The sequence below is a fragment of the Aquila chrysaetos genome, chromosome 5 (assembly GCF_900496995.4).
Source record: "Aquila chrysaetos chrysaetos chromosome 5, bAquChr1.4, whole genome shotgun sequence".
In the NCBI taxonomy this organism is placed as follows: Eukaryota; Metazoa; Chordata; class Aves; order Accipitriformes; family Accipitridae; genus Aquila; species Aquila chrysaetos.
In genome coordinates, this window is record NC_044008.1 from 73118605 (window position 1) to 73133071 (window position 14467).

Genomic DNA, 14467 nt, shown 5'->3' on the forward strand with positions numbered 1-14467 from the left:
TCCTTGGCAAAAATCAAGGCATGTAAACATAGCTGATATATAATGATAAAGTGCATGGGTCTCAGAAATCTCCGATTTCTGAAAGAATCGTGTATTGTGAAGCTCATATTAAGTAGTCTTTAACTGAGTCAAATCATGGATCAGTGTCACATCTTGGTACCGTTGCCTTCTATTTGTGGAGGAAACTTTAGCTTTGACTTGCATCTTCAAAGATGTTTAGCAGCCTATCCCTTCGTGATTTTACTGGGTGTCAGCTGTTTGGGTACCAAAACCATCTGGGCCTGAGTGATACAAGCTATTCTGTAAACTTCTTTATATTAGAGTGGGAGAGAGAGACAGAGTGCACATGAGCAAGTGAGGTGCCTGTGTAGCAGAGGTGCCCTGTATTTCTGATGAATGATGGCAGCTTGTAAAAGCTCAAATAATTCCCGTTGGGTGCATGTTTTATTTGTTAAGGCTCTCAAAAAGAAAATGCCACCGCTTTTGATATGATGTCTTAAACCCACTTTAAATAACCATCTTAATTTAGTTGGACAGAACAGAAGAAAAGCAGGAAATATTAAAAATCATAATCCAGGAATGTATTTGTACTGTACCAGATTTAGGCATGTCGCTGCGGGAAGACTATGCTTCAGTACCCTAATGTGGAGGGTGTTGCAGTCTCAACATCTAGGTTTACTCAGTTCATCTTATTTGAGTGTCAAGCAAAACAAGGAATCGTGCCATAACGTAAAAGCCACCTGCCTCCGAACTATTTTGGCAAAATGTCACAGTACACCTTCAGATTAAACTGTAATTTGCTGTCTGTCCTTTAAATGTCTGATGCGTGCATCAGTACTGTCTTATTTAAAGTATAGTTAAGGTATTGAACAATTTCATGTGGCAAAGCTAGACTATTAATCTGCTGTTAAAAACTTATATTGTATACAATGCTTGTATTTTAGGCCAAGTCGTGCAGTTGGTTTTAAATAAGGTGCCTGGCTCACTGCAATATTGAAGCGAAATCAGTATTAGTGATGCTGGGAAATAGGTGCTCCGTAAATCCATTTAGATGAAGGTAGTAATTGCGTACTAGCATAAGGATGGCATAACTTTGGCATCAGACACCATGCAGTTGGAGTCTCGTAGAAGAACTTTTGGAGGAGTTTAATGTCTGTATTTAATTTCTCTACATCATTTCAGAATGATTAGAAATACACTGTTGGTTTAAATTAAAGGACTGGAAATCAGAGTTTTCCTAAGGCACAAATTGCACAAGCAGTTTTTCAGTAGGCCCCCATTAAGCGCAGAATTGCAATATACTGCAGAGAGGCAATTCTCCATACAGTAGAGTGTCAAATTCATTTCTATTCATTCTTCGCTTTTTTTCCCAATGAAAAGCACTTAGGACATGAATGAAAGGGGTTTTTTTTCTCCTAAAGATGTATGTTTAAAGAAAAAAAAAAAAAGAAAAAGATTTATAGACCTACAAAAGTGGAATGTAAAATAGAATATTAATAGGATTTGTGGGTATGACAGATTGGGATTGCTATCATTCATTTTCAAAACCCTTGAAGTCATTTGGTACTTGACTAATTATTCTGTTAACATCATTTTGGATATTGAACTATTTTTAATGGTCTTTTGGATGGCTCAAATTACATATTTGAACTGGTGTGGTATTTTCACTGTTGCGCAGAGATTTGGCTTTCCATTTGGTATCTGATTGGTGGGGAGAGCAGTAGAAAGAACAAGAGTATTGGCGTAGGAAGTTGCCCACTGTCGGTATTAGAGGCACATAAGGAAAATACACGTTTCAGGCTTTGAGGTCGAAATTAAATTTTTATATACAATCAGGTGAACTTAAAAGGTGATCTGCTAATCTCTGAAGTTTAAACAGATACTGTACAGAGTGTTTTAACATACTTAATAACAAAAATTGCTACAGTTAGCCATTCTGAAGGTCATTTTCTTTTGACATCTGTCAAATTACACAATCTTGAATTTTGGTACAAAGCATAATGCTGTCAAACTTAAATAGAAATATTCCAGAATATTTCTGTTGTTTTTTAAGGTAAATGGGCCCCATTTACATTAGTTCTTTGATGTTAAATTCTTTGCTGCACATCAGAGAACAGTTGCTTCTTCCCTGGAGCAAATTTTCTTTCTTCTCCTTCCCCCACCCTTTGATTTTTATTTTTTTAAAATTTTTCTTTTTTATCTAACTAATTATGAAGGATCAGCTTATGTATGGCCATCATTTAGTTAGTTGCAGGCATTCTGAAAAATGATTACTTCATAGCTAGTACCCTAACCAGATTTCTTAAATCTACTTTTCTATTAGTGAATATGGGTGTGTATATATAACTCTCTAGTTTGAGAGTTATGTTTGTGGGGCTTTTGTTGTTTGTTCATGTTTTGGGGAGACTGAAATCAAATTGAAACACTATTGAATCAGTCAAAAAACTGTAAATCATATATAGATGAACAGGATTTCACTATGCATCCTTAACTCTTACAGATCTATCCACGCTTGCGTTTCAGGAGTTAGTTTTCCTATTAATTTTGTAGCATAATTGAAATCTAAGTCTCCATCCAAAAATCACCATTCCGAAGCTGGAAGATATGCACATATTTGTACTGTTCCAAAAAATTCTTAACGGTTGCATTTTTGGTGAAGATTCAAGATGTCCTAAACGCCTTCATGGATGTTGATGGCGGGTGAAGTTGTCCGTGTGCCTGCCAACCCCATAGTGCAGCCAGAGTTACTGTCGACACCGGAGGTGGCCGTACTGGTGAGCAGCCCCCAGGGCTGCTTAGGGCATGCGTTCCGTCGAGTGGAACTAGAACTAAAAGTCCCCTCTAATACATTTTATACCTTAAAAATAACATATAGAAACTTTGTACTTAGGGTAGGACATGGTATGCTTTTGTGGTGTGGTCCCATCGTAGATCCTTTGCTCTTCTATTCTTAGTAATGCTGTTTCATGAAAGGAAAAAATGCGAAGCAGACTGTGTTAGAATAGCATCCGTTAATTCAGATACCACATCTGTAGTGCTAATACAATTTTTAATTTTTACGTGAAATGTTTTGATGAAGTCGGTGCAGTTTTGCTCAGCAACCACAATATGATGCTTTAAGGCTCGTTATAGAATTACAGTTGGTTTTTAAAACCAATTAGCTGTAACAAGGACATAATCTTTTTAATGCAAAAGTCCTCACTGTAATATAAAATAACTGCATGTAAAATTGTCATAATCAGATAATTTTAGCTAAAATATGTATTAACTGTGTGAAACTAAACAGAAGCTAATTTTTGAATCAGTGGAATTCATCTATGGCTTATCCAATTTAAACCTTTTTATTATAAAAATGGATATTACAATTGATATTTCTGACAAGTTTTTGCCGAGTGTGAATTTCAACAGCTACCTCTCCTACATGGAAAACTAGTTTAAGACCATTAACTATATTTGCAGTGCTGCCCATTGCTATAAAAAGAGTTAGACTTTAATGAATACTGGCTGACCCTCCAAATGTTCCCCTTCCAGTTGGATTCTTACTCATTATGTTTCTGAAATAACATGTAACCTGAAAGTGAGGGAATGCCCTTAAAATAATACAGAAGCAGCTTATGCTTCATACAATGCACGAGCTGAGCAGCCTGTTATAAAAGGAGCAGCCCAGGAAACTGCTGCTTGTGTACACCATGCTGTTTGTAACCTTCTCGTTTGTCAAGATAAACATAATATAAATCCTCCACGATGTTCACTGTACACAGCTATGCGTATTTACTTTGCTGTAAGTCATTCTTTAAAAAAAAAAAGTAAAAAGGCGCTTTTTTTGTGTGTAGCAGTGCTATATGTGCCCCAGGGGAGTAGGTTTATGCCTCCCTGGGCTGCAAAGCAACAGCCTATAGTCAAGAGGTATTAAATTAGTTTAGTCGCAGGTTTTAAAAAGGGAGAAGTTTTATGTTTCTGCGGTAAAAGACAACAGTGGAAAAGAGTGTTCCTGTGCATCACCATGAATTAGATCTTTTCAGCTGACCAGTGTGCTATAACTTGTAGAAACTGTCTTCTGCAGAGCTTCGCTGGTGCTGCCTGTGCAGTTTGTGATGATGCAAGACCTGTACAGTGTTACAGATCTAGAGAGAAAAGCTGAAGTCAGCAGGTGCCCATGGTTTTTAGTGCCGCAGGGTCGAGATAGCCGGTTTCAGACACCTAGAGCCGGTCTGAATGGGGTTTTGCCATCTCCAGTGGAAGTTTTGGTAGCTCAGTACTTCTGAAAATCAGACCCCCCAAATAAGGATGTTTGGGACTGCAAGTAAATGCAAGAATTTGTGGTTTGTTGATGACTGGGAGACAACTTATAAATATTTTGCTAATTGGAATTTGTTAAAGCCATTACAAAATAAGATGTTGTAATTGCCTTTAAATAAAGTGGTAAGATATACTTTCTTTGCCTTCAGTTAGGAATAAAACACTCAAATTCAGTATATCTTTCTTTTGGATCGCCTCTGTCATTTCTATCAGAGGTCATCCTGGTTCTACTCAGTGTGAATAAACAAGTTCTAATTTGTTTATGGAAGTTATGAGTGTGTTTTTAATTATTTATTGGGATTTCTTCTATGGGTTCAGGAGGTTATAAAGCTGCTTCTATGAAAGATGAAGACTTTTACCCCAGGCAAGTTGAGTGAGAGCAGCTGTAATGTGATCTTCTTAGCAGTGCCTTGCTGACTAGTATCTCTCCCTTTCTGGGAGTAACAGTAATTTATACTATTAGTGTAATTTATTTTTTACTTTTTTCCCCTAAAGATAAACTGGCAGTTTCAGTCACTTTATGATATGCAGTGGTGGTAAAACGTAATCTGAAACTAGACAACAATACAGTGGAAAGAGTGTTAGCATGGGTCAGCCTGAGTACAAAGAGAAATGGAGCATGCATAGAGCTGTCTGGCATAACTGCTTCTGTGTTACTGCTCTCTTTTTATTTATGCAGCCCCACAATATGCCCTTACAGTGTTTGTGGCACACTTTAAATGATAAATGTGGAAGAAGTGGAATTTAAGTTGTCTGGTGCTCCAGAAGTCTTGTATATGCTGTTTTAAACCAGTATGTAGTGTGCCATTATCTCTGTTTATAACAAAAAAACAACCAAAACATGTGTTCTCAAAAATTACGCACAAATTTGATAATTGGTTTTGGTTAACTTTTTTAGTAGGTTTCTTAGTACCAACAAGCGGATGAAATATAGACCTCCATATGTTTCATAATCTTGGAATTTGAAGGGATTCGAGATCTTCAATTGCAGTATCATGTAAACTTTAAGATTATTTTTAACTGGCTGTAATATACTTATATTAAGCTGCACCATACATAAGTGCCTGGATTGTATAGGATGATTTGAGCCCTATCATGCTTGGTGGTGATTTGCAACACTCTCTGCAACGTTAAGCTCCTAAATTTATAGTCCAGTAAAATCAATAAGACTATTTGCTTGACTGAAATCCCTGGTGTTTGCAGAAATGGAGTTTCAGTCTTGCAACCGGATCCAAGCAGGGTTCAGAGGCTTCGGGGGGGCCCCGTGGCTTCCGTGGTCCCCCAAAACAGGCGCTGGCACACAGGCAGCTGAAGGAGCATGTGTTTGTGTGCTGGACGCTGTGCCGTAAAACTAAGGACGACAGATCAAAGATTTGAACACGAGGTCAGATAGATTTTGAAAACTTAATCAGCTTAAATTTGCTTCAGAACTCAGCTTCGTAATATTCTGTCCCCCTAAGAAAATATTTTTCTTAGACACCTGTCCTCAAATTTTAGAGCCAAGAACACGAGAGCGCTTAGCAGTTCATCTGAGGACAGCATTTTGAGGCTGGACTATCAGTATAATACCACGGCACTTTGCAAGAAAAACATAGATCAGAACTGTGTCCTGAAATTAAATTGAATTTATTTTTTAATTATTGTTGTTATCGAATAGTTGCTGAAATTAAATTATTTGAGGAAAAAACCTTAAGAGGTATTTTTCCCCAGAATTGTAGAAATATTTGCTTATTGGATTACAATTAGAGAAATATTTGCTTATTGGATTCCAATATGACAAAGCAGCCTTGTTTTCAGTTTGTTTTATTCTTCATCTTTGACTTGTGGGATTAAAAAAAAAAAAAAAAGCGGTACGTCCAAGAGCTCCCGGTTGGTTCAGCTGCGCGCTGCGTCGATTTTCAGTGTAATCACCACCTTTAAATAGGAAGAGACGTGCAATGGGACAAAAGGCAGTTGCAGACACCAAGCCAAGACATGAAGTTGTGTCCTCCATGTCGCGTTGTACCCTGGCAGCCTGTGCCTGGGGCTTTCTCCTTGCCTTTTGCCTCCGTTCAGAAACAAAGTCAGCCTGATAAACTCATGTGCGTGTTGCCTCCTTTCCCTGCCACGCACACACTCACTCGCTCACTCTTTTTTTTTTTTTTTTTTTTAATCCGCAGAAGTCTTTATGTTTTTCTAATAATTGGCAGCAGAGGTACAGTTTCTCCCCTCTTTTAAGTGATGAATAGTTGGCCCGAGATCAAAGGCAAGCCCTTGCGGTTTTTTGGCTGCCACAAAAGGGCGTTGGAGTTGGCGCGGGTCCCAGCCGCTCAGCGATAGGCATGCGGATGAGGTGCCAAGCGGAGGGGTCGGTGGCAAAGTGTCTGTACACGTTCTTCGTCTGAGCTAATCTGGTTGCCTTTTGTGTGTGTTTCAGGCAAACAGCCGGCTGAAGCAGGCTGAGAAGGAGTACAGTCAGAAGCTGGCTAAATCCTCGCAGGTAGGTAGCAAGAAGGCAGGAACCTCAGGTGACGCCATTTGATGAAAAGTGTAATTACTTCTGCTCTTAAGCGTAGGTCTTGACGAGAAAAGAAGCCGTAACCGTTTCCCAAATCAAACATCCAGTGTCTTTCTTGCAGATTTTAACCTTTCAAAAACCACAGAGCATTAAGCTGACTAGAAGAAATGGGTGGGGATTTTTTCAGGTCTAAATTTCATCTTTTGTATCTACTTTTTCATCTCCCGAGGACCCAAGAGGACCGAGTCCTCCCTCAGTCAGTGGGAAGGGAAGGCGAGGTGCCCCGTCAACCAGCACAGCTCGTAAAATCAGGAGCAGTTGCACAACCAGGACTTGCATTTCGTGTCACGAGGCGGTGTTTGCCCACACAGCCGATGGCAGGATGGCGGTCCCAACTGTGCCATCTTGGTGTTTATCGTTGCTCCTAGCCAGTTGAACATTTCTGCCCAAAATAACACCCTGAAGAATGTCAGTGTCCTGAAAGCAAACTGGTTTTGACTTGAGTTTTTGTTCTTCAGAGTAGTCTTTTGAACATGGAAGATGAAAAAGTGTGTTGAATTTACATGGATGCTTAAAAATGATAAGATGGGACAATTTTTAAATATTTCAGCTTTCAGTTTGATTGACAGGTAGTACTGAAGTGTGAAAAATGATGGAGATGCAACCAGAAGTTAAGCTTTTAATAATAAGAAGATTGCCACGAGGATTTATGTGGAGGTGTCATTCTTCTCATTCCTCCCAACCACAGCAGAATGCCTGCCTTTTACTTGCAAAGTGCGTTTTCAGCAATAGTAATAACTGTAATAATACTCTCTTAAAATCAATAAAAACACTACAAGGAATGGTTTAGAAGCCTCCAAACTAGGCAGGGATGGTCAGTGAGATGATGACAAGAACTTGTGAACTTTATTACAAGCACTTTAAAATATTTTAAGGTCCTGATTTCAGCTTTTCAGCTACCGTTGAGTCTCACTATCTGTAAAACTTGTCCAAAATTTTGGCTTTAGTTATTTCAGTGAAATTTCATTGGACTATCACAGTTTTTCGCACCGCATTTTTTGAGACTCCATTTGTCAGAATCATTGTTAAATGTATTTTTACATTATATTTCTAAAACCTAATGTGTATTTCCTGCACAGTTGTTTGCATACAGAGAGGTTGTGGCATCTCCATCCTTGGAGATACTCAAAACCTGACGGGACATGATCCTGAGCAACCTGCTCTGGATGACCCTGCTTTGAGCTGGTCCCTTCCACCCTCACCAATTCCACGATTGTGGAATTTATCACATTCTGTGATAAATCAGAGAGAGTGCTCTCCTAAATGCCTTCTTAGTAAGTTGTTGAGAGCCTTATTTATAAAGAAAGAAAGAAGCAACAATAACAAAAGAAGCCCTGGTTTTTTATCTTGCCATCTGAACCGGAATAGCAGAAAATTGATAAAGCTCAAAAAGTAACATTTAATGCATACCAGACCTTAAGGAAGAGATCCCTTTCATTGCTAACTCTACGTTACCTTTTGTCGTTGTCATTTTTATGCTATTGTCATGCCTAGTGAGTGTAATCAAAAGTCAGTCTTTCTATGCCAGACATAGTTTACTGTCAGAACAAAAATGGGCCTTGGTCCATTTGTTAAAAACTGGTGGAATACTTTAAGCATTTCCGAATTTTTAAACAAGGGGTGAGGGAAATTGCTTTAATTGTTACAGTGGGAACACCGAGGTAGTGTAGTGCAAAGTAATAACTATTTAACCTGGATGTCATAATAAATTCTGTCAGACTGAAATCTATTAGCCTGTAGAACAGTCTCAAAATAGAGACATTCGGAGACTTTTTTTTTAAGCTAGGCTTTGCTGTAGCTAATACACTGTTCTCTTTACTAGGGAGGGATGGACCCAATGACCAGAACTGGCATTCCTCTGCGCTTTCTGTGGCAGACACAACACATACATCATATGTCAGGGCTATTTGGCACAATAAAGGAGTTTCACCCTGATGTCTGAATTTCTTTACTTTTGTGGGTTTGAATCAAATCCCTAAAGTTACTTGAACATCGGGGGTTTTTGTAGCTCAGTATTAATAATAGGTCAATTGCAACTTTTATTGTGGTCATGTTGCTGACAACATCTGTCTAATCTTACTCTCTGTGGCCTCTTGGAACATTCACTTTTAACACCCACACAGAGAAGATATTTCAAGAAATTTCCTCTGAAGTTTATACAAAGTAAACAGATTTTTTTCTCTGAAAAGTACTGTACAAAGCAGATCTTTCTCCATCAATTCATGCTGAAATTTCCTTGTATGCATTTCAGAACTCCTATGCTAGTCCAGGGTCTCTTACCCAGTAAGAGCTTTAAATTTCACTTTTGTGTTATATTAAAGGGGTTGTTGTTTTGTTTTCTTTTTAAAAAGTGACAAAATGGAACATATGCAAAGTGGTAGAGGTTTGCATGGCTTCAAGTTGTTATCTTAATAATGTGTATGATCCATCGCTTTCTCCTGCTTTCTCGCTGCATGTGTTACACACCTAGCAAAGCCAAATTTGTGCAAATTGTGTGTCATCTAAATGATGATCTGAATTGCAAAACCAGTGATACTGCTTAATTCTGCCTAAAGAGTTTCACCTATCCAGATAATCTCTAAACTTTGGCCCATTGATCTCATTAAGAGCAAATAGCCTTCCTTTTGATTGGTATATTATCTTTTTTAATATGTATTTGTTTTTAGAAAAGAAATACAGAAATATCCGTGTAGGTTTTACTCATACTCTTTGTTACTCTCTGGGGTTTTCAGGTAGTAAAACAGACAAATAAATTTACAGTAGAGTTTTAATCAGTCCTTTTCCCCTTCCCCAGTGATTCTAGTACTTTCATTTGTAGAGTATTTCTTATTACGTTAGTCCTAGCCTATTAGTAGTTCTAAAAAACCTCCATTTTTTCCTAAATAACTGTGATGTTAATAGAGTTAAACGTTTCTCTACCGATCAGGAGGCCATGCAAACACACAAGTCTGAGCACTCTGGTAGTGTCTCCCTGAACTCCCTGTGCGCTGAAGTGCTTTTAGACCTGGACTATATTATGCTGCTGCAGCAGCTTAACCTTAAGCTTGAATATATACATTAAAGTCAGTGACTCTCCCATATGTTTAAGTGCTTTGCTGGGCGATGACTTACATGTCAGCATAAAATTCTGTAAACATGCCTGAAGGATCAGGTTTAGTTATGACTTTCCACAGTGATAAAAAAGGTGAAACAAGTACGTTTCAACAAATCACGAGCGAATCATGTAAAAGGTCTAGTTTAAGGGTCTTGGACGTTGAATCAGGTCCCTGCTGATTTGTAAGCAGAATATGCTTCTTTCAGCGGCTCAGAAATTTCACTATCAAGTTTAAATTTCAGTCCCGTATGTAAATTTGGGGTTTTTTCTCTCTGCAGTATCAAACTATAAAGCATCCTTCTAGAAAACGAACGCCACCATCACTATGTAAATTTGCAGTACTGGTTCCAGTGCAGTGAAAGACTGGAAACATGCTCTATTTTGAAGATCACAGATGTGCTTTGTTCTCATGAGTAAATATTTTGGAATGTCATAGTGGAAAACCCTTCCAAATATTTTGCGTTCAGCAATTTTTGTCATTCGCAGCCTTACTATATTCCTTTTCTCCGCGTGGAATTTCACGCTTGCCAGTGTGTAATTTGCTAATTTCAAATATTTAGCTTGCACAGCAAAGTTTGCCAATGCCATGCTTGTACTGACCATAAAAACATGCAAAATACATGCCTTTTACTGAAGAGAGATTTAGCATGCTGTTTTCTTTTTAGATCATAGCTGAACTTAAGACAACCATTTCCTCTCTGACAGAGGAGAACAGCCGGCAGCAGCTTGCCGCCGAGCAGCGGCTCCAGGAAGTTGTACACAAGTTTGAAGATAAGAAGCAGCAGCTGATTACAGATAATGACAGAGCAATCAAGGTAATCTGGGGATTTTAGTCACTGATGCTACTGGCTGTTTGAGTGTAATTAAAAGTTCCGCAGTGGGCAGATGAATGCAGGTATCGTTCCTGTTCACACAGCGCTCACTAATTCCATTCGCTGGACCTTGACTTTGATGTAGCTGATGACTCAGGCTCTCCTTCCTCTGGCTGCTCAGATGCCTGCATAAAACGTTTGGGTTTGGCGAGTCTAATCCATCCACTTCAGTCAAATACTTGAAACTTTCCTGTTCTTTCTTTTAATATTGACTCAGATATTTTAATGTATTTTCAGCACTTTTATGCAGTGCTTTTGGTACTTGAAAAAAAGGTGAAAAGTAGGAGAGCCGAGTTGCAGCACCTGAGAGCCAGCGGTATGGCACGGGCTGTGGCTTGGTTTTCGCAAGACATTCTCAACTTTCATGTTTAAGGAAAGTATGTTCTTAAGTTCCATTGAAAACTATATGCAAAAAAATCTGTGCTAAATATGAATGGAATAAAGTATTTGTTATTTGTAACTTTTTTCCTACATATTTTGCATCAGAGTTGCATTCTCTGGCCTTTTTCAAAGAAGCTTTAAGAGACTATGGGTTCTGAATATTCAGACTCTGTTCCTTGCTGCTTTGACACCCCGATTCAAAGCAGCTGCAGAGAATCCCACCTGCAGAAGAAAGCAGAATTATTTTTGAAAGCATTTTTCCTTTCAGAGTAGTAGAGCGCAATGGAAAAATTTTGAAACGATGTAATCTGCTAGGGTTGACAACGAAAACACTTCATTAAAAGTTGTATAGAAGAAGGAAATTCCTTTTTTTCTTCATAAAGACGTTTACTAGTACAAAACAAAGAATTACATTGTTAAATCTAGAAACTCATGAAAAAATGAACTCCTACAGTTTTTCTAACTTTTTGTGCTGAAAAGAAACCATGGGAGTTTTTACATGTTAGAACCATCTGATGTTCAATTATGGTACAGTTAATGTTGTCCTCTATACTTGAATGATTTGCATAATGAAATTAGGTTGACATTACTATCTCATCATCTGCAGAGTGTTCTTTTTCCTTTCTTTCATAAATTCTTTAATGATTGGGGTTTTTTTCCTTAAGGAAAATGTCTGCCTTTATTTGTGTGTTTGTTGAGGAACAGAATTTTCTTTCCAATCATTCTTTAGTTTCTTCTGTCAAAGGTATAACCAGAAAAATGTTGGCTATAATCTGTTACCCAAATTGAATCACCAGGGGTAGTTTTTATAATCACTAGGGTCTGCAAATAGAAATTGTTAAATCACGTTGTCTTGGGGTACAGGTGGATTTTTGCCACTTAGGAAAATGTACTATTTGTAGTTCTCCACTTTTCCAGTGGCCATCTAGATATAGAGAAACCCTGTGACAGTGGAATAGTCTTCCATATAGTCAGAAATATGCTGTAATTCAAGTTATCATGCATGATACCTTCTTGAGTTATATATTCGAAAACATGTTTTAGACTGTTTACCAGCTTTTTTCTTAGCACCTGGTGCAAATGCTACTGTTGAATTTATGGATTCACTTAAACTATGTACAGTGGAAATAATTTGGCTGTTGGTAACAACAGTTTTTGAACACTAATGATTAGAGGTTGTATGAAATCCTCCATGTAAATCTGTGTTCAGCTATTGTAAACTTAATTTTGATGTCATTACCTCACAATGTAATGAAATGCATAAAAACCACGGGGGAATTCTGCAGAGGGTTTCTGAGCAGCATCCCAGAGAGTTTTTAGCACTGGGTGCTGCAAGTATGTTTTATATGAGTTGGTCAGCTTGGGGAAGAAATTGCAGGAGCTGTTATGCTTGAAGTTCTTAAATTTCATTTAGTATCATGAATATTGTACTTTTTAAAAAGTCTTCCTTTGAAATCACTGATTTAATGGAAATTTACTGAAAGCCAGATACCCAAACAGAAAATTCTTAGGAAGGTGAACTGCTGTGTATACTTCTGGAAACAGAAAGAGGTGGTTTTAATATTTAATCACTGAGTATTTTTAAGAACCACGCATACTTCTAGATAAGCATATGCAGGAATACTTTGCTTTTTATTAGCCTGGGGCAAAAAAAAATTTGGTGAAAGTGGAATCCTAGATGTCCTGGAGATGGGGAACATCCAACCTAGGGCAAGCTGAAGACCTTCAAGGGATGATTAAAGAAACATTCTAAAAACAAAGCAATTCTTAATATAGCATAAGCCTTTGAGAAGACTTAATATAGTATAAGCTATTAAAAAGACTATCGTTAAAAAACGGGCATTTGCTAAATATAACATTGATTTAAACTAACATTGAGGAACAGATTGCAATTTCCTTTATATGGTATTGGGTGACTTCCTGTAAGACCTTCCAATTATTATTTCCTTTCAAAGGGAGAAATACATTTTTACAGAAACCAACTGGCTCTCAGAGAAGCTTTGGATTTAGTCACTAAAGTGATATCCAGATGTGGATGCCATAAGAGATGATTTTGATGTTAATTCAAATTCCTGACTCTCTTTGCTAAAGATTTCTAAGTTGTTATTATTTCAGAACTGTATCTATCTCCTTAATCTTGATTATTTTTTTAAATAGTATCTTAAACATTAATGAAAAAGAATAAATGAAACTTTTAAGAACATTTTCCTTCTTTTGATAACCTAAAAACCCAGTCTGCACAACCCTTTTTGGCTTCAGATGGCCTGAGTTTGGGTCAGTTTGAGACAAACGCTTAAAGTACTTGGCATTCTGTGTTACACCGTGATTTGTCTGGCCCAAGGGCAAGTCAAACTTTGTGCCATCAGAGTCATAAAATCAGGATAAAATTTTGGCTCCTCACATTCCTTTCTCGTGACTTATAAGGTAACCAATTTGGATGCCATCGCGTCGCAATGTCTAATAGCAAAGACCTCAGCAGCAGTGCTCTGACAAGGCATTGAACAACTGAGCGGCTCCCGTCGCTGCCGTTCCGCTGCTGTTGAGTTTGAGCCTGTTGGGATTACGACAGTGTTGGCACAGAGAGCGATCCCAAAAGCACAGCTCACCCTTCAGTGCCGCATAGATATCTTTGCTTTGAACTTACCAGGACTTGTATTCTTTGGAGCAGAGTACAAGGACGCTGCAATTGGCCTGGCATGGGGCAAATCCAGCAAAGCTCACCTGGTCCCTCTGCCGTGCCTCGCCTGTGATGTGCTTACACTTCAAAGATCAGGAACCATTGGTTTAGACCATAGGATTAGTTGAGAGCACAATTATATTAATGCCCTGCAGATGCTTGGAAAAGCGGCTTAAATTCCCATTTCTGTTAACCCATTTGTGATGCTTCAGACTGGGATTTCGGAAGGCACCCTCCAGTAAGGGTTTGGGTGCTGAACTCCTGAGAATGTCTATGCAGGAGCTACGCTGGTCATTGAAGTGTAGTGTAAACTTATTAAGGCTAAATTTAAACTAGCTTTCTTGCATCCCGATAGCAATCTAGCCACAACAACCTGAAGCTCAATACAGTCAAACGGTCAGAGCATTTACCTAACTTTGCTGCTGCTTTTGGCAGTGGTTACCGGCTGGACTTGGCACTAGCATAAAGTTGATTGCATTGTAGAGATACCTTGAGGTTATTTATGAAATCCCAGCCTTAGTTTTTTTTTTTTATGAAATCCTTTCGGATTCTGGGATTGAAAGTGCAAAACAGTTCCTGGGATTGGA

The 14467-nt window shown here is 38.3% G+C and overlaps 1 protein-coding gene across 4 annotated transcripts in view; it reads left to right on the forward strand.

Annotated features, from left to right (window-relative positions):
* The window catches only part of CEP112 (centrosomal protein 112), a 175393-nt gene that overhangs the window by 121881 nt on the left and 39045 nt on the right, over window positions 1-14467 (forward strand). For 3 of the 4 annotated variants that reach the window (XM_030014876.2, XM_030014875.2, XM_030014873.2), the window contains 2 exons: window positions 6716-6778; window positions 10616-10765. In XM_030014876.2, coding sequence (XP_029870736.1) covers window positions 6716-6778; window positions 10616-10765 — 213 coding nt within the window. The remainder of the gene's footprint in view (window positions 1-6715; window positions 6779-10615; window positions 10766-14467) is intronic. The other variant, XM_030014877.2, reaches the window with a different exon arrangement.